Raw genomic sequence first — 26,911 nt, 5'->3', positions numbered from 1 at the left:
TATTTAAAGCAAAAGGTTTAAAACAAAAGCCATATTATTGCACTTACCAATTTTTGATGATGCACTTCATATCCTGAATCATGTCGGAACTCCGCATCCATCTTCACTTCTGAGATCTCCTCTGTTTTAATGTTTGTCAATCCAGAACCTGTATTGGATCATAATTAAACAATATACTAAAATTGTTATTGTTTAGGGGGATGTTATTTAGTCCATTGTAGGTATTTCCATATTTTCTCTTTGGGTAAAGGATATTAAAGTTGAGTATTATTTAACCAGAGAAGAAAATGGCAAGCCACTACAGTATGTTTACCAAGAAAATCCTACGCACAGTATGGTCCACAGGGTCACGAAGAGTCAGATACGACTAAATGCCTGAACAACAACCGAACAAGCCCATTTTGGAGGTTTGTTCCTATCACATTAAAGTATATTCATGAGAATAAGTAGCAAAGTCTTTGAAAAAATCAAAGTTCACTGAGCTAAATATTCTCGTAGAGTTTTATTTACCTGAGAGCATAATTAGCTCAGCAAAGAGTTAGAAAGTAACCTTTTTGAGAACGCTTTTATTCAACTAACAGAATTTATAATTTAACAACTCTCCTGACCTTCACAAGTCCTACTCTGGTGCTTCACTATATCATGATGGTGATGCTGAGTTCTTGAAAACTATGCCAGAGAAGGATGAGCTCTGCCACAATCTACTTGAAAGGCTCCAAGTACAGTCTTGGTGAGAGAACTAGGTAAGCACAGAAAGGCCCATCACCAATAGGTAGTTCACTCGGTGATGAATTCTTTGGCCATGAAAGCTAATGTAAGAGAAAAATACAATATAGTCCTCTGTCTCATGTGAGAAGATCTTCTATTTCTGTGATAAAGTAGCGAAAAAAAGGGGAAGAATATGGTAAGAACCACACAATTTTTGCTTAGCTGTTTATACTCTAAAGGTAGGGATCCTGGTCCAGTGACCAAAAAACGGACAGACCACTATAGGAGCTATATTGTATCACCCCCAATTATCCTCACAATGCAGAGGGAAAAAAAACCCAATTGTTATTTTTATGGTACATGGTTATATCATCTTGTGGCGTTCATGACAGGTATTTTGCAAAGAAACTACCCTGAAAATATTTGCAACTTATGAGTTAACTTTTGTAGCAGAGAAATTCTATGGAGAAGTAGTTCCTCACATACGGTGAAGTCTTCTAGATACTTAAATTTGTGGATGACAAATGGTGCTGACTGCAACCAAACCCCAGAACATTTCAGAGCTTCCTGAGATTCATACTCAGTCAAGAAAATATTTATTGACTTATTTTCAAGAATACGAAATGCAGTTGGTTGGTCAGAATAGAACATACCTCTTTGGACAAAAATTGCAAAGGGACAATGAGCTGGGCCCAGAACTGAACAGGAGGAGGAAAGTACACTGGATTGCCTTTGATTCCAGGTTTCATCATGAAACAAAGGTCTATCTTTTAATTTTTTTAAGGCAAGAATTACAATACCCGCTATACATATGAAGCCATGCAAAAAATATTTGTTACATTCCAAGAAAAAGAAAGAAAAAGAGAAAAAAAATTATACTTTAATCTGTACCCTGAGTTGATCAACTCTATCTAGAAGTGGTTAACATTTTGCATAATGAGTCCTTTGTAACCATGGTGGATCCCTGTATTGGTAAGCGTTACTAAATCCTTCACAAGTGATTATCTTTGCAATATTGCTGTTATTGTTTAAACTCTTTTCCTGGTTCTACTCACTTCACTTTGCATCATTTCATGAAGGTTTTCCCAGGTTTTTCTGGAACTATTCCCTTTCTTACAGCACAATACTATTCCATCACATTAACCTTAACTTGTCCAGTGATTTCCCAATTGATAGTCATCTCCTCAGTTTCAAATTCTTCACTACCAGAAAAAGAGCTGCTATAAATATTTTTGTATATATGGCTACTTTTCCTTTTTCTTTGATCTCTTTGGGATATAGAGCTAGTAGTAGTACTGCTGGGTCAAAGGGTATGCACGGTTTTATAGATTTTGGGGTATAGCTTCAAATTGTTATCCAGAACAGCTGGATTGGTTCACAGATCCATCAACGATGCATCACCTATTTTCCCATATCCCCTCCAGCATTTGTCATTTTAGTCACTTTGATGGGTGTGAGAACTTCAAAGTTGTTTTAATTTGCATTTCTCTAATTATTAGTGATTTAATATAAATTAATATAATTATATATTTTTAATATATTATTATTCATTTTTAATATAATTATTAATAGCACTGATTTCTTCTTTTGAAAACTTAAACAGAATGTTTCTATTCAAATAACAGATTTTGTAATTTAACAACTCTCCTGACCTTCTCAAACCCTACTCTGATGCTTTGCATCATAGAATGATGGTGATGCTAAGTTCTCACAGACTATGCCGGAGGAACAAGGGCTTTGCCACAGTCTATTTTACTTGGTAGTTTCTTGAAAGGCTTCAGGCATGACCTTGGTGAGAGAAGTAGCTAAGCACAGAAGGGCACCTTATCGATAGGCAGGTCATTCATATCCTTTGACTATTTATCAATTGGGGAATGGCTCTTATTTTTATAAATTTGGTTCTATTCCTTATATATTTGAGAAAGAAACCATTATCAGAGAACCTTGCTGAAAATTCTCCCTCCTGTTTCTTGTTTTTCTTCTAATTTTAACTACATTTTTTTTTGTACAAGAACTTTCATACTTTATGTCTAAATCTTGGTCTCATTTTGAATTTACCATGGTATACAGTATGAGATAATGGCCTATGTCTAGTTTCTGCCAGACTATTTTCCAGTTTTCCCAGCAGTTTTTGTCAAACTGCGATTTCTTGCCCGATGAGCTGGGATCTTTGGGTTTATCAAATACCACGTTACTGTGCCTATTTGCTTTGCTTTCACTAAAGAGAGTTATAACAATAAGATGATATCACAAAATTTGTGGGATGTTACATCCGGTACCAAATTATTTTTAATGATTATAGCTTTGTAGTAAAATTTGAGATCCTAGTACTACCAGGTCCCTCTCCTTCACATTTTTTTCATTGATTGCCTTGATATTCTTGACCTGTTGTTCCTTCAAATGAATTCTGCTTTTTGTTACCTCCTTCCCCTCCTACTTACCTGTTAGGTAAGATGAACTTCTTTACCCAACTGTGTGTATACATATATTCTTTCCTTGAACCAGTTCTGATGACAATAAGTTTCAAGCACTGCCAACCCCACCCCCCATCACATTTTTCCCTTCACTGTATAAAACCCTTCCTTGTGTATCTCGTATAACATAATTTCCCCCATTCTTCCTCTCCCTTCCCTACTATATACTCATACTCTTCCTCATAATAATTTTTAAAATAGTTGCTACAGTTAGCCATTTGTTCGAAGGGAAACCTCAGGCAATTTTACTACTGTGCTATAAGAAATCATAAGCTTGATGATCTTAGAAAAACACAGATACACCTTGCATGAAATAATGAAGAGCAAAATTAGCAGAACCAACAGTAATAGCAATATTGTTTTAAGAACTTTGAGTGAATAAGTCATTTCGGCTATTATAAATACCCAAATTAACTACAAAGGACATATGAACACTATTTGCATCCAGAGAAAGAACTGATAAATGGAAGTAAACATAGAATGATTTTACATGTGCATGTCTCTGTCTATCTGTCTGTCTATCTATCTATGTCTAATGGTAGCCATCTCTAGGGCAGGGGGAGGGAGGGAAGAAAAAAAAAAGTTAAAAAAAATTTACATGATAATTTTATTATGTATTTAAAAGGAATAGCAAGTTGTACATAAAAGATTTGCAATTTCATGTGCAATCACTTTTTTACTATACTATGTTATGGAAATGCTTGTTTTAGTCGATAAATTAAAAATCATATAAATACATAAAAGAAATACTGCTTAATTATTGGCTGGGGAAAACCATGACAAGGAGAAGAAAAAGTGATTAGACAATTTTTATTAATTTTGGCCTTGAGATTAGGAAAAAGGCTTCAATGGCACTGTAAAATTATTGAATCCTCTCTAAAATTAACAAGAGATATTGCTTTATAGAAGGTTATAATAAGGAAATAAAGGTCTCCTCAGCCTAAGCAGATCATACAGCATGCTCAGAGAAGGTTGATCAAGTAAAGCAAGTTAAATACCTGGTCGAGTTGTTAGTCCTCGGTCAGCAGCAGGGCGGGCATCAACAGGCTCAACTTGGCACAGGAAGCAAGACACATGAAAAAACAAACAAAATAAAAACACAAAGATGCTAAGTCAATTGCCCTATGAGTAAAAGAGGGAAAGCAAGACCCATAAACAAACTGGAAAGAGCAACAGCTGAAAAGATTTATACTAAGTTAATCTTAAAAATAAAGGAAAGGAAAGACCACCACATCATATAATTCCATCTAAAACAATAGGTCAGTGTGGTAACCACAGAACTGGGATCAGAGACAAGATTTTCTTCTCTGCTTATTTGAATAATTTCTCAGATTTTGATTAAAAATGAGACATAAAATAGCCTAGTTTTAAACCTCGATGACAGCCAGTTCTATCATATAAATTTAGACAATCACCTATGAACTTTCTGGCTGCCTGAAGTACTTCTTCTCTGACCCAGGAATTCTAGGTTTTGGCTATCATATTCCTAGGAGTTTTATTTCAATGTTTCTTTCGGGAGGTGACTGATGAGTTCTTTAAATTTTGTCCATTGTTCTAAGATGATTGGGCAGTATCTTTTGTTATTTCTTGAAATGTGAGAACTACGTTCTTTTTTTGGTCATGACTTTTAAGTAGTCTAAATGATTCTTAAATTATCTCTCCTTGCTCAATTTGTTTCCAGGTCAATTGTTTTGGCCATGAGATAATTCACATTTTCTTTTATTTTTTCAGTCTTTTAACTTTGGTTGTTTTTTAAGTATTTTTTTTATATTAACTGGAGTCATTCGCTTCTATTTGACAAATTCTAATTTTCAAGGAGTTATTTTCTAGGGTAAGGTTTTGTTGCAAACTGCTAATTCTCTTTCCATACCTTTCTCCCATAGCACTAATTCCCCCTTCTGGACCAACTTTTCCTCTAGCATTCTCATTTGGTTTTTAAAATGCTTTTTAAAAAGCTCTCTCTTTTTTAATCTTACTTTAACTCTCCAGGAATTCTGGTTGGATTTGTGTCCAAATTGCATTTTTCGATGAGGTTTTCCTGATAAATGTTTTTGAGTCATTTTCTTCTTCTGGATTTATGTCTTTAACTTCCTAGTCAATAGCTCTTTACAGTGGGTGTCATTTTGGGTTTGCTCATTCATCTAGCCTACTTTGTGACTTTGGACTTTATAATATTTATGCCTGGCCTGAGCTTCTGTCTTCTTACATCCTTCTGTTGCTTTCACAGTTAAGGATAGGCATGTGCAAGCTTCTGTTTCTTGTTCAGTACACAGCTAGTGCCCTTTAGTCACTCTTCCTACATGCAGATCCCCCTACCTCCCCAGTCTGATTCAGAGCTGGGTAGTAGGTGAGAGATCCACCAGATGGCACTCACGCTCTACCCTGTGCTAGGATCTCTTCCTGCCCTAGTGCCTAGTATCAGTTCTTTTTTAGCTCCTGGGAATTGTAATGTTCTACATGTGGCACACTCCTGGCCAAATCCTGTCCCTAGTGTCCTCAAACCTCTCTGCCTCTCTCCCTAAATGGCTAAAAAATGTCTTACTGTGATTTTTTTCCTTGGATTTCCCAATCAGAATTCTGTCTGGTGCATTTTCTAGATCTTTGCGGAGGATGTTTGGTGGAGGTGGTGGGCTATCCCTCTTCCTGCTACTCTGCCATTGTAAGTCTGCCTAACTGCTTCTTCTCTGCAAGATCAGAATTCTCTTCCCCACAAAATAAGCCCTCCCTTGCAACAAATAAGTATGTTTGAACAGAACAAACATTTGTCATATTTAAAAATCCACTACTTGTTTTGCACCCACAATACATACCTCTCTGCCAAGAGGCGGCACTAAATCACTTATCTTCTGAAGTTATGACTGGTTATTGCATTGGTCAGAGTTCGTAAAAATCTTTCAAAGTTGTTTTCCTTTACAATTCTCCTGGTTTTGATCATTTAACTGCATCAGTTCTTACATCTATTTCCAGGTTTCCATGACTCTATCCCTTTAAACATCTATGCTCAAACCCCATCCTTGGTCTCTCCTATGGCTAGTGACTTCCTTCTGAGATCCCCTTCCATTCCTGAAGTCAAGGAGACAAGAGTCACAATTTTTCTTTAGACCCTTATTAGCTTTGGGACACCGGGTGAGTCACTTAGCCTCTCAGCTTCAGTTTGTGCATCTATATAGTGAGGATGATAATGGCATCTACCTTATAAGAACATCACGGGGATCAAAAGAAATATATGTAAAGTGCTTTGAAAACCTCAAAGTCTTGTTGGTATAATTATTATTTAAGAAGATAAGCAAGCAGTTGAAATGTACGCTGAGGTATTACAAATAATTTGATGACAGCTATGACAACTTAATTGACATTCCTTTCTGAGAGGGTCAAAATTATTACCTAAAAGTGCTTTCAATGCACTATGATATATGTATATGTGTACACACACACACACACACACACACACACACTGCTATAGCACAATAATGGGTCTGTCAAAGGCAGGGTTTTCAGATGACATTTCACTGTCATTTTATAAAGGTCTTCTTTCACCAGAAACTACAGTAGTTCCTTGCAATTTCTTTCCAAGTGTGAAATGATTCTTAATACGGTCCAAAGCAGCTAGGTGGCATAGTGGATAGAGCGCTGGGCCTGGAATCAGGAAGACTTGAATTCGATTCCTGCCTCAGATACTTACTAGCTTGTTCTAAATGGTCCACTAAAAAGAAATTTAAGAGTACTAAGCATGAATGGTAAGTAAACGGACAAATATTTATTAAATACCTCCTGTGTGCCAGGCAGTGCTTTACAAATATCTCATTTGATCCTTACAACAACCTGGGAGGTAGGTGTTATTGTGATCCCCATTTTATAAGTGAGGAAACAAAGCCGAACAGAGGTCAAGTGACTTGTCCAGGGCCACACGGCTAATCTGAGGCCAGATTCAAACTCAAGCCTGCCTGACTCCAGGCCCAGTGCTCTATCCACTGGGATACCTGGCATGGCTGTCTGCTATGTTTATGGGAGACTGCAATACAGGTTTAAGGAGGGAATGTTGTGTAGATACTGTTCTTACTATGCAAGTCTTAGAAAAATGACTTTTCTTTGGGGTAACTGAATCTACTTGCTGACTTTGACAAAGAAACATCACAGGGAATTTATGAACAATTAGATGTATGAGGGCAGAACCAGAGGGCACCACCTGCCCTCAGGGGATTCAATCCACCATGAGGGTAAGTTGAGGAGATAGCTCCTGGAGGGGGATACCAGAGGTAGGATTGTCATTTTTCTTATATCTGCATGTCCAACAATGAGGAATTAACGTCTCTTCAATCACTTAAGTCTTCTTTTCTTTCTACAAGGGGCATTTTGTTACTGTATTCAGGTTAATTTATACTTATGTCTAGTTAAGTGGACTCCCTGGTCCTACTAGATATTTTCTCAATTCTGTAGTATTTTTTTTAGCTTCTTTTTTTTAAAAAAATTATTTTAGACTCAAACACCAGAGCACAAATACAGAACAGAGAAAAGGAACAAAAACATATCATAAATTTAAATATTGGAACCTAGGAAAAGAAAAAGCATGTCATGTGCACAGCAGAACATAAGAGAGGATTCAAAATATGTAACAATAAATTTTCATTTCAAGAAAGCCTGCATGTAAATACTACATGCTGTGTTGAGAGCTGGCCACCTTTCCTTTGCTTCCTTTTAAGTTTTCTTTTGTTCTTGGCTATACACTTTCTGACTGTTCTTTTTTTTTACGTCCCCTCCTTCCTCACCCAAGGCTACAATTAAGTATGGATCTATTTCTCTATAGCCATAGATAGATTCATATATATATATGTACATACATATAGAGGGATATACTTTCCCAAACAAATTCTACGCCTGATCTTTGTTTCTATGTTTGTGCATATTTTTTTCCTATCCCTCCTGCTTCCTCTACTTTACTTCTACCTGCACATCTATTACTTGCCTACTCCCCTCCAAGGATCCCTTCCCTATCCTCCCATTCCCATACATCTTAACACCCTTTGATAGCCCCCTACAGCCTATTCCCTCACCCTCCCCTCCAGAGATCCCTCTCTTATTGCCATTGATCTAATCTATAGTTATTTTGAATGCAATTTCTATTCCCCCCTCCCCTCCTTCTTGCTCTGTTTGGTTTTGTGGGTGTGGTGGGCTGATTCTTACTCTGGCCAGTCCCTTGGCAGTTTAGGACCAATACTGGAATGAAATGGGACGTTCACAGGTCATTGAACAGTTAACATAAAGGTTTATTTAGCTATAATATAGAAATGATACTCAATAAGACTAAGCATTCAGTCTGCTGACAAGGTCCCCCTATTCTCCATTTGGAAGTAAGTCTGCTCGGCAGGCCAGAGTGTGGAGACTCATGGGACATGAACAAAATCTGAAGAACCCCGACTCCATGTAGATAGCCCATAAAGGAACAGGAAGCCAGGTCAATATGGACTGAGGTCATCAATCACTAAGCAGTCTGAGCTTTAGCCACACTCTCTCCCCTTAATTCCCACTCCCACCTCCAGTAAAGTCTTGGGAACATCACCCTTGGCTTTTAGATATATAACTAGCTTAACTTGCATGCTGGGATGGGGTGAGGAGGGAGAGGAGAAGATGCTTCTGCCTCAGGTGTTACCACCTTTCACAGGGGTTGGATAATGACCCTTCTTCATCTTTATACAGGAACTTAGAATTACTATCAACGTACGTAGGATATTTCTTTTCTTCTAGGGGATCTCGAAACTTATGTAACAATAATTTCAACTCCCCCGTGCAATCAGAAAGCAAAGCACATCCTATCAATACCATCTCTTGGTCCCTGGGGTCTATTCTAGGAAGAAACTTTCCAAATCAATGCGGAGAAAAGGGGGCCTGTCAATTAAGGGGGGCCCTGAGCTGTTTCCCCATGATGTACAGAGGGAGCAAAGATTCAAAGGCCTCAGTAACTCTGCAACAGGGAAAGACTGAGGAAGTCCTGAAAGGGGACAGGTAGAATTATGAAAAAAAAGAAAAAAAAAGAAAAAAAGAATTCCATACCTACTAGACCCAAGAAGCGACTAAATAAGGGGGCCCTCTCCCCTTCCTAGCGTGGCACTGTTTTATCAAAGACGGTTTCTGAAAGGTTGGAACCTGACATTTAGAGTCAGGAGCACTCCCCCCAGGCCCATCCTCCTCTTCAGCAACATTAACTTGTATACCAATTTCTGGCAGTTTGTGTTCAATTGTTTTTTCCTTCGTTCCAGTAAGAGTAAACCTTCTGAGATGTCAATTCCCCCAGCCCTTCCCCCCGATTATATGCTCTTCTAGTCCATCCCATTTATAAGATACATTCAATTTCTTCCCATTTTCCCCTACTGTATTCCTGTGAGCAAGCACCAACATTTAGTCCCTTTTGACAGCTCTAACATATTAGCCCTTGACATAGTCTGTGTGACCCTGGGCAAGTCACTTCACCTTCCAGTGCCCCACATAATGCTCTGATCTAATCTATACTGGTAGAGGAAGTTTCCTTACTGGGAACTCCCTATACTGAAATCACAGGTACAGTTTAAAAAAAAGTACAGACTTGCTTTTTCTACATTAAATTATTATTTTTGTTTCCTTGACTTCTTCTTACTTTTACTATATAAAAATACCAATTTCTGGCTTTTGCTGTTTGTATTACCAATAAGACTAGAAGATGATTGTAAAAATATGAAGTTTGTCCCACTTACTAACATCATCAAATGAAAGCTATTTTCAAATAAATCATTTCAACTTTATATTTATTTATATGTATAATTTTAATATTTATTTACATAATACATTACTTACATATGTATTTGTGTTCCCTAATAAAGTATAAGATCCTTGTGATCAGGTATCATAATATTTCTATCTCCAGAGACTAGCACACGCCTGGCAAGTAATAAGTGCTTAATACATACTTGGCTGAATGACTGAATAGAAACCAAGTGGACATCTGATTATAAGGTAGGAGATGTACTTTGTAATCTTATAACAGCTAGATAATTATGCTATAGACATGTGTCCTCAAAAACAGAGGAAATGTTTTGCCAGAAAAGAGTAAATCTGTAAGAGGAAAGGTCTACATATGAAAATTATAAAATTAATCAAATCCTAAGCTTCACAAAGCTTTAGAGAAAGTAAACTTCTAAAAAAATGCTCCCAAATTTGGACATATTGATAATTAAGTGCATTGAGGAAATGGACTAAATTTGGAGTAAAATAACATGAAGGAAATACTCTAATGTTCCCTCCCAATCCTAGTGATTTACTGATGAGATTCATTAAACAGCCAACATCTTATATCACAAAGTGGATAGACAAGTGCTAGATAATTAACACAATGATGTCTTGCTGTTCTATAGACTGAAAGAAGGCAGCCCATGTGGATTAGGGAGGCTGAAGAGTGTTGCCACGACAGTGCTCCAAGTGTTCCATGTGGGATACATAGATCTAACAGCATATTGCCTAAAAGTTTCTATGCCTGCTTATTTGAACTTCCATTTCTATGATTGCACATCACCACTTTCACCAATTCCTTAAGACTCTTTCCCAGTCCAAATGCTGTATTGTAGCAGCAAAACATTCCCTACATCAACATGCTAGTACTGCTGCTTTGATTTTAGGAGACAAAAACACACACCTCCCGATCAGAAGCTAAATTTTTCTCTAACAATATGAAAAATTAAAGAACATAAAAGCATAAACGTACTCTCTGTGTATGTTTTGCACATCTGAATACAGCTCTTTGCTGCTGGAGATCTTACCTTCATTTTCTGTATTAGCTGGAACAGAATCAACACCAAAAGGATGCCATGGCTGCAGATCGTCTAAGCTGAATTCTCCGTCAACTGGAAGGAGTTCCACTGTGGTTTTGGTTTCAGTCAGGGATGGCATGAGGGCATCATTTCCGTAACTGATCCTGGGTTCACTGATCATGTTGGCCAAGACATCATCTGAGTAGTTTTGCTCTTTCTGAAGCAGCTCATCTATATGATTAGAACAATGTCTAAGGATTAGTAATTAGTAGTGTTAGGCCATCTCCTAATTTGGCATACAATCTGATCCTCTCAACAAACATATTTTCTAGAAGAGTAAGTTGGAGAGTGTGGGTGTCTATTTATTGGTAATGACAGGAGTGGGTGCATGGAGAAAAGAAATGTGCACCATTCTTTCAAGGAACTAGGAGGAAGAGAACAGGCATTTATCAAGCTCCCAGTGCCAGGCTCCATGTGCTAAGTGACTTACAAATATTGTTTCCTTTGTTCCTCACAAAAAACCCGGGAGGTAGGTACTATTACCAGACCCATATTTTTATTACAGTTGAGGAAGTTGAGGCAGAGGTTAAGTGACTGGTCCAGAGTCTTAGAGCTAGTGTCTGAGACTGGATTTCAATTCAGGCCTTCCTGGATTTAGGTCCAGAATTCTACTGTGCCATCTAGCTGCCTGGCAGTAATTTACAAGACAATGCTCCCCAAAGCCTGAAAGAATTGATGGCTCCTTTAAGAAAGTAGAGCCATTTATTAAATGAATATTAGATACCTGATATGTGAGAAACAAGTGCCCTGGACACTTAGGACTCAGAGTCTTGACTTTGTCAATAGAGGCTCTGCTTCATATTAAATTGGGGATTAAGTCACTTAACCTTGTCAAACCTTGAGTTCTTTACCTTTAAAATGGACTAAAATACACTAGTTATTTCACAAGGTTGTTATGAAAATAAAAAACATATAAACGCATGCAAAGCCTTCTGTAACTGTAAAGTGTGATATAAAACATGAACTATCATTTAACTGTGTAACTTCAGAGGGACTCCAAAATTAGGACTGACAGATGAAAGAACTACTAATTACCCAATAATTTGTTATAATGAGGTTAGCTCATGATGTTCCTGTCCCTCACACCAGTCTCTTTATTGATGCATCTGGGGGCGAGTTATACGCCCTTATCACTTCCCTGGGACACCTTCCTTCTGCTCCCCACCCCTTTTAGAGCCCTTCCTTCTAGACAAGTAAAAGAAAATAAACTATAGACTTCCACTTTGGAGCAGGTTCAGATATCGCCCGACAGCTTCCTGTGGGCCATGACAACTTAGTGGTTTGTACTATATAGCAATAAAAACTCTCTTAATTGGCTCTGGAGCTGAAACTCTCGACTATACGGGGGGGGTAAACCCTGCCCCTCAATCCAATATGAGCCTTGCTCTCAACCCTGATGTTATCTGTGACTTTTCTGGCATTCTCTCTGCATATCTAATTGGTTTTCCCCTTCCCATCTGTCATACACATTCCTTTCTCTTCTCTGCTGCCAAGTCTTGTCATTTCGGCCTTCACAACATTTCTCACACATGTCCCTTTCTCTTCATTCTCACTGTCACCACCCGGGCACAAACCCTCATCACCTCACACCTAGATTATTGAAACACACGTGTAATTGGTCTCTCAAGTTCCTCCCCATTCTAATCCATTCTCCACTCAGCTGCCAAAGTGATCTTTCTAAAGTACAAGTTTCACCGTATCAGACTCTCTTCCTTGATAAACCCTAGTGGTTTCCTATTGGATTAAATAAATAATCCTCTGACATCTAAGGGCCTTCACCATCCGGCCTCCTCTTAGCTTCTCTATACTTTACTCCTCTCCTCATATCACACGAGCCCTACACCAGCCCCTTGCTGTTTCTTCACGTATCACATTCCATTTCCCAACTCAGTTATAGTTGGCACTGGCTATCTCCTATACCTGGAATGCTCTTCTTCCTCCTCACCTCTAACTTCTAGCTTCCTCGGCTTCCTTCAAGATTCTGTTTAAATCTCATTTTCTATAGGAAGCTCTTACTGGGCCCTCTCTTTCTTCTAAGAGAAGGGCTCTTTACATGAACTCCAGTGCTTAGCACAGTGCCTGGCACCTAGTGTTGTTGAGTCATTTTTCAGTCATGTCTGGGGTTTTCTTGGCAGAGATACTGGAGTCCTTTGCCATTTCCTCCTCCAGCTCATTTTACAGATGAGGAATTGAGGCAAACTGGATTTAGTGAGTTGCTCAGGGTCGTATGCCTGGTAAATGTCCGAGGCCAGATTTGAATTCACGAAGATGACTCTTCCTGACTCCAGGTCCAGCACTTTATCCACTGTGTCAGACTGATAACTTAAAAATATTCTGACAGCTGTATTTCAATTTAATTGATTATATTTTAATATATTCATCTAAAACATTATTCTGAGAGGGGTCAATAGGCTTCAACAGACAACCAAAGAGGTCCAAGACACCAAAATGGTTAAGAATCCTTCCTATGAGACTGTATATATCTTATATGTGTATAATCATTTGCATGTTGTCTCCCTCATTAGAGTTTGAGCTCCCTGACAGAAGGGATAAGGTTGATGTCTTTCTTTATAATGTCAACATTTAGCACGGTTTCTGAGAGAGAGAGTGTCAGTCAATATATATATTAAGCAACTACTATTTGTTAGGTACTCCCCTAAACTCTGGGGATACAATGAAAGGCAAAAGACGGTCCCTGCTCTCAAGGAAGTCGCAATCCAACAGGAAGACAACATTCCTCATCACTACCTCCACCCCCACCCTCTACTGAGAAAACAAGAGGAAGAAAAGCTATTACAGACATAGGCAAAGAAAAAAAAATCCCACATTGGCCATGTTTGTTTATATGTGTGTATTTGTATATGCATTACATACGTACACACAGACACATACATACCACTCTATCTTTCCCTCTATGTGTATGTATGGAAATATGTGTAAATACGTGTATTTATACACATATACATATATAGTTGATTCTTATCACATGTAGTAGCTAGGTTCTATAGTCACTGTAAACAATGAAGTAGCAAATTCTGCACAGGGGTCAAGAAGGATGAGGATTAAGAAAAGGCCATTAGATACAGCATTAAGAGATCCTGAGTAATTTTGGAGAATGGTTTTAGTTGAATGATGAAGCTGGAAGCTAGACTGTAGAGGGTTAAGAAGGGAGTGAGAGGAAGCAGAAGGACCTATTGTAGACAGCCTTCTCAAGGAGTCTGGCCACAAAGGATAGAGGAAGATAGCTACCAGGGATGGATGGAATAAGGGAGGAATTTTTGAGGATAAGCGAGACATTGTTTTTTTTGTAGGCAATAGGGAAGCAGTCTAGGCATAGAGAGAGAATGCAGATAAATGAGAGAGTAGTGATGAGGAGGCAATCTGCTGGAAAAGATGGGATGCAATGGGATCACTTGTGCAAGTACGGGGGTTTGTGTTGAGCTCTTTTTGTGATGGTAAAGAAGTGGAAACTGAGGGGGTACTCATCAGTGGGAGGACAGATGAACAGATTAAAGAATATGAACGTGATAGAGTATTATCGTGCTACAAGAAATGAAGAAGTGGGTGATTTCAGAGAAAGCTGACACAAAGTGACGTGAGCAGAACCAGAACAACAATTCACACAATAACTACAATATTGTAAAGACAAAATTCTGAAAGACTCTGGAACTATGATCAACCAATGATTAATCACAATTCCAGAGGGTTCAGGGTGCAATATGCTACTCTCTAAAGAAGAGGGGTGATGGACTCATATATACACATATGATCTCTCTCTCCCCCTCTCCCTCCCTCTTCTCCCCACACATTCTCTCCATCTCACCTCCATTCCTCTCCCCACCCCCAATGAAAAAGCAAGAAAAAGAAAACCCATTACAGACATGTACAGTCAGGCAAAAAAATTTCCCCCATTAGCCATGGGGTGTGTGTGTGTATGTATACACACACATATGCCTATCATTCCACCTCTCCCTCTGCCTGTTTATGTAAATATAAATGTGTATATGCATATATGTATGTGAATATATATGTAGTATAGTCTTAATTATTCACAGATTCCATATTTACAAATTCACCTACTTGTTAAAATTTCTTTGCAACCTCAAAATTAATACTTGTGCTTTCATAGCCATTCATGGATATGTACAAAGTGGTGAAAAATTTAAGTCAAATGATAGACATGTTCCCAAATGAGACTGAACAAATGATGCTCTGCCTTTTTGTTCCCATTCTGTAAAACAAGTGTCCTTTCTGTAGTCTATTTAGTGTCATGTTTTTCACTTTGATTTTTTTGGTGATTTCGCTGTTTAAAATGCCTCCAAATGTAGTGCTGAAGGGCTGGCTAGGTGTTCCCAAGTGCAATAAAGCTGTTACGTGCCCTATGAATAAGGCTTCCTTCAAGCATGAGTTACAGTGCTTTTGGCCTGGAGTTCAGTGTTAACCAAACAACACGGTACATCCAGAAAAAGGAAAAGGAAAATCTCCCACTTGTACATGAGGCTGTTCCTGAAAGTGCTAAAGTAAATGTGACCAGAAGAAGCCGACAGGAACATAGCCCTGTATTTCTATTACAGGCAGAGGCAATTACAAAAGAAAAATTAGAGAACTGATTACATAAAACTGAAAAGCTTTTACACAGATACTTAAAACAGAAGAATAAGAGGGGAAGTACGTGAATGGGAAAAAAGTCTCTGTATCAAATTTCTCTCATAAGTGTTTGGCATCCAAGTTATATAAACTATATATATATATATACACCTAAGACTAAAAGCTATTCTCCAATAGCTAAGTGGTCAAATGATATGAACAAACAGTTTCTCAAAGAAAAACCGCAAATTACTCACAACCACATGAAAGGATGCTTTTAATCACTAAGTAATAAGAGAAATGCAGATCAAACAACTTTGAGGTTTCATCTCACGGCCTGCAAATTTGCAAAGATGACAAAAAATGGCAATAGTCAATGTTGGAGGAGTTGTGAGAGGCTGCATTTATGCATCATTAATGGAGTTCTGAAATAGTACAAGCGATTTTGGTAAATAATCTGGAAATATTCAAATAATTTAAAAAAATTTTTGGAACTATACAATTAAAGGGACTAAAATGCTCATACTCTGAACCACCTGTGACTCCATTACCAGTACACCAAAATATTGATAGAAAACGGAAGACATTAATAAAAACTTATTAAAATAAAATATCAATAGGAGAATCATATTATAACATAATTAATCGTTACATAGATTTGTATTTGCCACCAGTGCACTATATACTCTCCTACTAGAATTGCAAATAGGTAACACTGTATTTCCCTCCAGAAATTTATTCACTTCTTTTTTAAAATCCTAGGTACAGATTATAGGAGAAAGAGGGGAGTGGTTATAAAGCAAAGTGTTTATTAAGCAAAAATTTCAATATAACAGTTAGCTTACCAACTTCATCCTGAATCTCCTCAGCTACTGCTGGCACATTGTAGAGCAGAGAGAGGGACTGGTTCATCCTCTCATAAATCACACGCAAGTGTGTCATGACCTATACCAAAGATGGAAGCTCAAGATAAACCTAAAGTAGTTTTTTCTCTTATTACTCATTACAAATGAAAATAATTTTAAAGATATAACATTAGGAACTTTTTCTCTGAAAGGCTATTTTTCTTTTTGATCTTACTTATTTTTGTTCCTATTGCTTGTCTTCAGGACATTATATTTCCCAGTATACTACAAATTTGTTAAAACAGTCAGAAAGATCCTTGCTGTGTCACAACTATACAATTTTGGGACTAGAAAAACAGTGAAGCCAAAAATCTCCTTTCTATATTTTAAAATAGAGAGAAACAAATTTTGGTTTTACAAGTTGCCTGAAACAGATATTTAAAGATTCTGGCATTCTAGAAAAGGTAAAATCTAAACGCTAGAATACTTTTTAAATCTCAAAGAATCTGGCATGTTTAAAAATATATATTTAGTAGGACTTAGCTTTAAAAAAAAAGAGAGAGGATTAACAGATTAAAGTATCACATATGAAAGATAACCTATGATTCTATGAAGCTATTTGATTTGTACAATTTTGGAGCCTATAGTAAATTAGAAATATTTTTCATTTATTTCTTCTAATTTTATAAAAGATGACAAGAATAAGTAATGGTAAGCTTATGATTCTTCATTGCTCCTTTAAGCGAGAATTTGTAAAAAAAAAATCCTGCAAAGTGGGATTTCAGGAATTAATGAGTTATAAAATTCTTGGCCAAATTATTCAAGAGAACTATCATCTGCCAAGGGAAATTTCTCAAGTTCGGAAACTTGTTATGCCATTAACTTCATAGAAACAACTCTTTTGCTGCTTTTATTTAAAAGTAGTATCTTCTCAACATATACAAATTAGTAAGACAAATACTTAAAAATTTGAAATATTTGCTCTATGTTTAAAAGATTAACACCTTTATTATTTACCTGAGATCTGATTTGGGCAGCTTTCTTTGGATCCACCATACGAACATGTTCAAAATGCTTTAAGGTATGTTGCCTGTCTTTCTGTTCAGCACGTACGTATTTCTTCAGCATGTTGAATACATGACGTGGCTACAGAACAAAAATGGAAAATATTTGTTCAGTGTATAAAAGTAAAACCCCAGTGTTACTATTGCTAAAAGAACACCTAAATGTTTTTCAATAGTGGGCCATATAATCCGAATCCCTTATTATGTAGGCTGTGTGAACTTTTAAATAATTGTTTATTGACTTAAATTTGCAAGTATGATACATAATGGTGGTGATGGACAGGTTAAAAGCCCTATTAGTTGATTTCATTTGAGACCTATTAGGTCTATTAGTTCATGTGTTGCTGCCTAATTAATTAGTTTTCCTTCAAATTATGATCACGTTGTCTGAGTAATCATGTAGGCCTTATCAGTTACTACTATGCTCTGTGAAGTCTAAGAACTTGGTTTAGAACCATCTATACTATCAAAATGTTATGATATTTAGATGAATTTTCCTCCCGCTTACTCTAAAAATCCTTTCTTTCCCATCTTTTCTGAGGTATAATGACTCCTATTTTCCAGTACCAGTACTCTACTGAAACTATTCTCTCAAAGGTTACCAGTGCAAGGATGGGATTAAAACCACCCTATCTGACTGGGTGAAAACACTTTTTGATTGAATAATCAAAAGTGGGCGTGAATATATTACAATCCTCTTGTAAATACTCTCACTCCAAAGTAATTTTGTATAAAAAGGAGACAGGTCTTAGAATCTGGAAGGAAGAGATTCTGAGCATCTGGATTTAAGGAGCTGGAGGAAACAGGGAACAAAGGGAGAACTAAGCTGTAACAAATATAGGAGATATTGAATAGAATCCTTTGCCCCGGAGAAGGGGAGTGAGACCAAAGAAAGTCTGAAGAAAAGATGCAACGACAGTTGTCTGAAGAGAAATCACAAACCAATGTAGATTTTAAAAAGATATGCACAGAAGACAGAGAGTTGACAAAGAAGGGATACAAAAGCACGGTATGCCATGCAAAACCCGTCTCAAGAATGTGAAAGTGTGATAAAGGCCCGTGAGGTAAGCCGACATAAAAAAATAAACTATATCAAAGGAGAGGAGGGAGAGTTAGGGGGGAAAAGAAGGAAAGGAGGTTTGGATGGGACAGAAAGGAGAAGGGAGACAGCAGTCAAAGCCTCCACTGTTTCCTCCACTGTCACCGCTCCCTGAGTTTCTTCTCCGTGCTAAAGAGCATGAGGAAAGGGAGGTGGATGGGCTGAGTCCCAAGCAGCCTGGGTGGGGGTATGGGTAGTCAGTGAAGTGACAGGAGATATAGACAGGCTGCTGGAATTGAGAAGGTCAAAGCCATATTAAAAATTTCTAACTAGAGAGAATGAAATCTGGGGGACTGCTTAATATCAAGGGAATTTTTTTCTCAGCCTATCCTTTTAAAAACTTGAAGTGCTGCTTAAAATATGTGATGATATTCATGGTCAATATTATAAGCTGCCTAAGCTTTTTGAATATGGCAGTTTCCTGCTAGAAAGCAATGGCCTGTTTATTACAGATTATGCAGATGGGAGAAACAGTCTTCAGAAACTATCTGTCTCTTACTGTCCTACAAAATCAAATATATACAGATTCTTAGAAGGAACCATGCATGTGCTAGCATCAACAGAATTTATGGATTTTATGATGAATGTGCAAGAAGATACAATTTATTAAACTATGAAAAATCTTTAGACTGCTTTAATTGTAGCTATTATGAAAGAAAAAACAATCTATTATCTTGGAGGTTTGTAACCAAATCTTTAACTTATGGACTAGATTAAATGACTTATGGGACCAACTGATTTACCAGATCGAAATCTTTTTTTGTGATTTAGTGTGGTCCTGACCCTGACAAAGATGTATTAGGTTGGGGTGAAAATGACAGATGCATGTCCTTTACATTTGGTGCCAAAGTATTTTGCAAAATTTCTCCATAAGCATTATCTGAATCTAAATGTAGAGTCCAATGTAAAGATGGCTGAAAATGGATAGGAATTTTTTTTGTGAACAGGCAATTTATAACATTCTTTCCTGCCCCAAAGGATGTGGCGAGTTTGATAATGCAGGCGCCATGACAACTGTGGATGAAAAATATGTTCTTTTCAGATTTTAAAGCTTGTAGAGAAGAAAGAAGCTAAATGCCAGCAGGCCTGCAATTTGACACTGTCTACTGGCCTTGCATTATGGTATATGACCTTTATTCAAAAAACTGTAACATGTACTGTTCAGTTTGCTCAAAATAGATATGTGTATATGGTTTGGTTTTCCTCCCATTTTTAATTTAATGGATGGTATTTACTTTGTAATAGTAAATGAAAGATTTTCTCCATTCCTAAGAAAAGATTTTTTTTAAAAAAAGTCTATATTCCTATATAAGCAACTTCTGTAAGGAAAACTGCTGTACATTTCATAGCAGCTGACCTTGTTATTTGGGGTAAATATACAATTGATGTTTTAAAAATTCAGTGCAATACATGGGTAGTGTAAATGCTTATTTTTCTTTAAGATCCAGGGAAGGTACTAGTGTTCTTTGAGCCTAGACATTACTGTCATAAAAAAGCATACTATTATATGTGTGCATATATAAAAATAAATATGTATGTATAGACAAAATATATTAAGGTAGATGCCTCATTGTGATCCTGAGATACTTCTGGGTCCTCAAAGGATATACCAATGGAAGAGAAGCTCTGGCACTGTCTACTACATGGGAATCATTCTTGGAAAAGTTCATCTAATTACAGAGTACCTACACTGACTACTTGGTGACAAACTCTGGCTATGGCAAATAATACAAAATAGGACTCAGGCCCTTTTACTTCTATAGTGAAGAAAGCAGATTGGTTAAAAAATAGGGAGGGAAGGCAAGGCACAATTTCTAGACTACCTCTAAATACTACCTTGGTTGTCAGTAGCATAGGCATGAGAATCTTGCCCAACAATCGATGAATGGGCATAATACCAAAGGAAGTGAATCTTATCAATTTTGGCATTCCATCAAACATGAAAGGAGAAGATAGAAGGAAATTAGAATTACATGGAAGGATGGCTCCAAGAGCTTCTTGGAAAGGCAATTTAAGGTCATTTTATTCCAGCATCCAAAGCTAACAAAAAAAACATAATTTAATGGGGCATGTGACCACCCTGCCTTGCACTGTTTGTGACAGTGGCATCAAGCCAATGAAAACAACGCTAAGAAAATAACTATGGCTTATACATCACTATCTTCTGTAGAACTGAGGAATCCTCTGGAGAACTTGGTAGTAGTCACCAAGTTAAATCCATATATACCTTGATACTCAGCACATTCAATGCAAAAGCAACATCTTGTAAATATGTATCAGGTGTAAGGTAAGGAGAGAGGCTAAAGACTTGAGGACCAAGGAGAAGCATCGTAACCATATGCTATGAATTCTTTTTCAAAAAAATAATCATAAGGCCTTATATGTGGTCTGCTCTGAATAACATCACAAAAATGAAATTTATTATATTTTAACAAACAGGAAATGACTAATGCAGGAATCATTCTTCAGTCAGCTGAATTTGAATGTTTAGACCACCCACTTGTTAAAGCAAAAATGAATAAAAAGCGAGAAGAGTAAAAATGAACAACAAAAAGTATTCATGAAATTAAAATAATTCCAACCAAATAGGTTCTGTCACTGATGCAAAAATGGAAAAATCATCAGCGCTGATTATAATAATTTCATACGTTATTTTAACTATTATAAATCAGTTACCATAATGAAAAATAAAAAGGGCCTTAGTAAACACTTGAATAATTTGCCAAGGTTTACATCGGTTTAGATATTTATCATACCTTTTGGAGAAGCAAACATATAAGTACATATAAGATGCATTTATAGAGAAAGCAGAAAAGGTCCTAAAAAGAAAATTGGGATAGTGGTCATATATGGGGCTCAGCCAAGTGTAAACTGAGGTGTATGTGTAAGAGATGATACTTAATTTGAAGGTGTCAAGAGATCAGCCATCAAGTTATCTGAAGGAAAGATGCCAAAGGTAGAGGAAGAATCTTTGAATTTCTTATTCCCCAAAAAGGTGACCCTGAGAACATCAATAACCATCAACCCAGGTGCCTACCTTCCCATCTATATAAATTTTTTTAAAAGATGAGAATAATCTAAACATGCATTGAGGATATCCTGGCTGAGAGTATTTTAAGGGGATGGAAAGGCTTTTGCAAACAATATTCCACAGTGGACATCTTCACTTGAATGAAAGATGAAGATATGAGCTCATATTAATAGCTTTATGATTTATATAGTCCTATAATATTTGCAAAGCATTTAATATATTATCTCATTTGATCAAAGATAATACAGGACCCTTTCTGTGTTTACTGTTGTTGACTGTTTAAAAAAACTGGATGTTGCAGACCATATCGTCTTAAAGGGTTCTTTTCTGAAAATGAATCTCTGATGACTATGGTAGAAATCATAGAAGATTCCTTGTGTGTCTGGGTTGGGGAAGGGAGAGAGAGGAGTTGAAATTGCATTGGAACCTACCCCAAGCAAACTCGGGGATGGGCTTGTGAGACACATACTGTGGAACATGGAAAGCACTGAGTCTTATCTCTGGCCACTTAGTGAGAAACATACTTTGGCCTCTTGATAGATGGAATGTGGAATCAGGTTTCTGGTTGATCCCTGGGGATGATCCCCCCCCTCCACTCTATAACAGATTGCTATGTAAAAGATGACTGGCACCTAAGACATAAGCGCCTACGATGGACTTTAAAAGGAAAGCCAATGTTCCCTCTTCTCTTATGAAAGTGTAGCTTTGAACTTCCTGTGAAGGAGTGTGGGAGACCATACCCTACAGAGAAGGTGACTGAAGACTGACAGCAAGAATGTGTGCTAGTCTAAGTGAGCCTGAAGCTGGATCTCAAAGCCCTAGATGCTGCTTCTGTTGTGTGTTTATTTCCCTGAGCACAAGTGAATTAATAGGGATCCTGAAATACAGACTTTTTGATACATAGCCAATAATACCAGTTCCCAGGCTAAGGAATATCAGGGAGTTAACTATTGCTGAACTATCATGGTATATAGTTGCTTGCAAACATCAAACTAGACCAAATCTTTTGAAGGTTAATTCAGGTTCTTTTTTTATGATTTAGAACACAAATCATCAGATAGCCTCATTGTAGAATCAAGAAACCTTTCTATGTTAATCACCTCATAAACTTTCAATTTCCTTTTTTATTTTTAAACTTTCTCAAGAGATAGGGCATACTGACACTGATTATGGAGATTCATGCTTTAATCTCCCAGCATGACACCTTCAAGTACTTGTGATCCAGACTAGTGCTGGTAGCCTCGTAGGGGCTTTCCATCTAAGAGGATGTATGTTTAAATGCAGGATTTTCTGTTCTTTAAAGTTGTTCTCTTGAATACCAAAGCCCATTTGATGTACATAATTGATCCTAATTGCTTCTGAGCTGTGTATTTCCTTATTTGTGAACATGGGGGTGGCAACTGAGAAGACTTTGGTCCAAGGTACAAAAAGTTCCAAGTTCAGTAACAATCGCTACAAAACCCAGAGTTTGCAAACATTCCTAATACCCCTACGCAGAGGTTGGGTTCCCTTTGCAACCTTACATTTTTAGCTATCCCTGGTTTACTCCTAGCCTCTTTGTGCTTTAGGCAAAGTTCATCTTACTGGAGACACTTCAGTAACAAAACAAGAGATTATATTATTTTGTGTATTAGATAGAGGCACTGGGACAATAAGTTGGTGAAACAGTTGATCTTTTCTTGGGACTTCTCTCAGTCTGAGTTCTTTCTCAGATATCTGTAAAGCCAAAAACTCTCCTCAATATCCCTCCCCCTCCTCTGCGACAGCTCAGTCTTCTCTCTGTATGAAGTTTGGTCCAACTTCTTGAATCCAAATGCTCACAATCTCTTGCTCTTGGTTTCTGAGATAGGCTCTTCCTTTTCTGCAAGATGCTTACCATGCAGGGTGTGACCTAGTCTCTCACACAGACTCTGATTGATTAAAGGAGGTCTATGGGCCCCGCTCACACTCATAATACACCTGGTCAAGACATCAGAGCCAAATGTTTTGAAGTCACTCTTACATAAGAGTGAATATGTGGAAGGAGGCTTGGTAAATAAAAGAGCAGAAAACGCTTCTCTGAGGCGAGTAGCCTCAGGAAAGTTCACTATTCGCTTCTCTTCTCTGAAAGCTCTTCTGGAGAACAAAAATCACGCCCCTGGGCCTGGTTATGAGAGAAATTGGGGTATTAAGTCCCTACACGTATTCCAACTAAGTGGTACAGGAAGACCTGAGTTCAAATGCAGCCTCAGACACTTACTAGCTGTGGGACCCTGGGCCAATCACTTAACTCTGTTTGCATCAGTTTCCTCCTCTATAAGGGGTCACAAAGAGTTGGATACAACTAAAAACTAAACAATAACAACTACCCACATTCCAAAGATGGAGAGACTACCTCTAGTGAGAAGGGCTGGTTTGTCTGTGACACTAACTATACTGATACATATAGATCAGGAAGCTGAGGCCCAGACAGGCTAACCTGACTTGTCCAAGGCCACGAACCTCTTGAGAACCAGTAATATAAACCTATGACCTCTGCCTCTGATTCCAAATCCAAGATTCTTTCCATTACACTATAACTGCCAAGGTGCTGAGGACTCACTCCTTCCCTCTATGAACCCTAGTACAATAGTTCCCCTAGCTCAGGAAACCTTTGGGATAGACGGTCATCTAAACCCTTTCAAAGGTTTCCAGCGATCACCCGGAAAGAGATATTCAAAACATTTGTGCTTTTTTTCCTCTTTTTCTTTTCGTAGGAATTCAAAATCAAAAGTAACATTAAGAAATAACCTAGCCATACCCGTGGAGGAACTGCCTGGAGGGCTGTGATGTAGTTTTCCAGAGCCATACGACGACGGTCGTTGAGCATAGCTTCGACCCTGGCCATGTGTGTCTCCACCAGTTGTTGCCTCTCGTTTGCGGCTTCTTGTTCTAACGATTCCACTTTTTCCTGGAAATGCTTGAAGAGTGAACAAACATAGACACGTCAATGATAAAAGATACTAAATGAGGGAACGTGTGCAGTAAACCATCACTAAGAAATTAAAACTCTTATCCAAAGACCCACATAAGCTATTAGTAAATTTTTTCATATGTCTGCAAACCTCCTGAAAACTATCATTCATATGTTGTAATCAATATTTTATTGATTTACCTCTAAGAATCAGGTTCAGCTGATTGGCCTTAACCAGGGGTATATTTTAAAGCAGTTTAAACTGTTCTTTAAAAAAAGAAACCTAAAAGCATCTTATCTTTTCTGTCAACAGAACTTAATGATAGTTCATTATATAAGGATGAAAATCTTCCTGATAATGCATATGGCTAAATATATAAACAGGCCAGAGCATAGGTGCTTCCAATATGCCCACATTATAGAATGGAAATATAAGAAGCAAAATAGTGGAAATGATGGTGATATCAAAAATAAGGTCATAAACAAACTTCAGTGACAATTTGTGATAATTTAAGACTAGATTTGCCAATATTAATCAACTTGTATACTACAACTAAACTAATATTATCAATAACAATTTTTTTTCTGATATTTTGCTTTATTGATAATGTATGTGTAGTTACCTGGATAACTGCTTTCTTATCGGCTTTGGGCAGGTTCTTTGCTTGATGTTCTGCCTCTTCCCATTCCCTCATAACCTGCATATTTAAATAAATGGTTTCTGAATTAAGAATAATTCGTTTACCCAATAAAATAAGAGTTTGTATAACCATTTCCCAAGTTTTCCTTATATTTTGAATTGTCCTTCTAAAAAGAGTACTATACTTAAGGAGATATCAAATTCTATTACACTAATATAAGGAAATTAAATTTGTCCTAGTCTTGAGTTATTTTTAGTTTCTCATTAATGTCACTGTAGGTGACCTGTTAACAATGCATTAACTGTGAATGTTAATAGTTATTAAAAAGTTAGACAAAAGATAGTGAAAGGAGCACTGAGCAGTTCAGAGTACCCTATGAAAAGCAGGCTGATTTTCTCCAATGAATGTTTTAAACTATGGTTGAAATGATTTAATTTTGATACCAAAGTTCTCAACTAAACTGAACCAATGAATCAATCAAAAAGGATTTATTAAGCACTTATTACACACTAGACACTGTACCAAGAGGTAGGGATACAAAAAACCAGATCTTGACAAGGAACTTACATTTTAGTGTAGTAGACATGTAAATAATTAGGTACACGCTAAGTATATAGGGAGAAGATATACTTTTCTACAAGAGAGAAGCCTCTGATTTAGTTCACTACAAAAATGAGTGGTAACTAATTTCAGTAGGTCCTTCACTGGGCTGCTTGGCAATCTTTTTATTCACCTCTTGATAGCTCCCTATTGAATACGGTTGTTACAAACTCTTTCCACTGAAAAGTTCCCAACCCTTTTCCTACACCAAGGATGGGAAACCTGAGGCCTTGAGGCCACGTGTGGCCCTCTAGGTCCTTGGGTGTGGCCTTTTGACTGAGTCCAATTTTTACAGAACAAATCCTTTCATTAAGGGGATTTGTTCTGTGAAGTTTGGATTCAGTCAAAGGGCCACACTTGAGGACCTAGAGAGCCACATGTGGCCTCGAGGCTGCAGGCTCCCCATCCCTGCCCTACATTCCTCACTCTCTGAAGATGACTATGCCCCCAGAACTTTTCTGAGATAAATATTATCTGAACTTCCATCTCCTGTCTATTACCATTATCAATCTTTTCTTTCTTTTCTATTACTCAAAGAAAGAAGCAACCTTCCTCCTTTTAAAGGCTAATGTTTTTCATTGGATTACTCTTCTTTTCCATCCTCAACTTTCTAATTCTACTGACACTTAACCCAAGCCTCAGTTTCTTCATCTGTAAGAGGGAACCACCTCATAATATCAATAATGATGATAACAGATGACATTTTCTACAGTGATACATATAAATTATGTCATTTGAACCTCACATTAACACTGTGGAACTACAAATATTATGATTTCAATTTTACAGTTCAGGACACTGAGGCACAGAAGTTAACCGATTTGCTACAAAGCAAGTTAAGTGATCAGAAACTGAATGTGAAGTCTGGACTTCCTAATCTCAGGTCCAGCATAACAGCCAATATACTATGCTGGACTTTTGTGAGATTTCTGTTACTCACTAAATGTACCAATCTTTCACTTTTCCTTAATAACCAACCTACTTCTTGAAATAATCCACACTTCTTCCTCTTGCTCTCCACTAACTACTTAATGTCTCAAAATCTCTTTTTCAACTACCACTGCTCCACTAAGTGTCTTCTTCAAGTTTACCAGT

The 26,911-nt window shown here is 37.4% G+C and overlaps 1 protein-coding gene across 2 annotated transcripts in view; it reads right to left on the bottom strand.

Moving 5' to 3' along the window:
• The window catches only part of LOC118835857 (amyloid beta precursor protein), a 178,875-nt gene that overhangs the window by 9,269 nt on the left and 142,695 nt on the right, over positions 1-26,911 (bottom strand). For both annotated transcript variants that reach the window (XM_036743138.1, XM_036743137.1), the window contains 7 exons: positions 25,199-25,273; positions 24,423-24,581; positions 17,467-17,595; positions 16,450-16,549; positions 10,967-11,188; positions 4,181-4,234; positions 48-148 (listed from right to left, as the gene is read on the bottom strand). In XM_036743138.1, the coding sequence (XP_036599033.1) occupies positions 48-148; positions 4,181-4,234; positions 10,967-11,188; positions 16,450-16,549; positions 17,467-17,595; positions 24,423-24,581; positions 25,199-25,273 (840 nt within the window). The remainder of the gene's footprint in view (positions 1-47; positions 149-4,180; positions 4,235-10,966; positions 11,189-16,449; positions 16,550-17,466; positions 17,596-24,422; positions 24,582-25,198; positions 25,274-26,911) is intronic.

This window comes from Trichosurus vulpecula, chromosome 2 (assembly GCF_011100635.1).
Source record: "Trichosurus vulpecula isolate mTriVul1 chromosome 2, mTriVul1.pri, whole genome shotgun sequence".
Lineage (NCBI taxonomy): Eukaryota > Metazoa > Chordata > Mammalia > Diprotodontia > Phalangeridae > Trichosurus > Trichosurus vulpecula.
The sequence above is the reverse complement of the archived record's forward strand: the minus strand, read 5'-3'. Positions and strand labels throughout refer to the sequence as shown.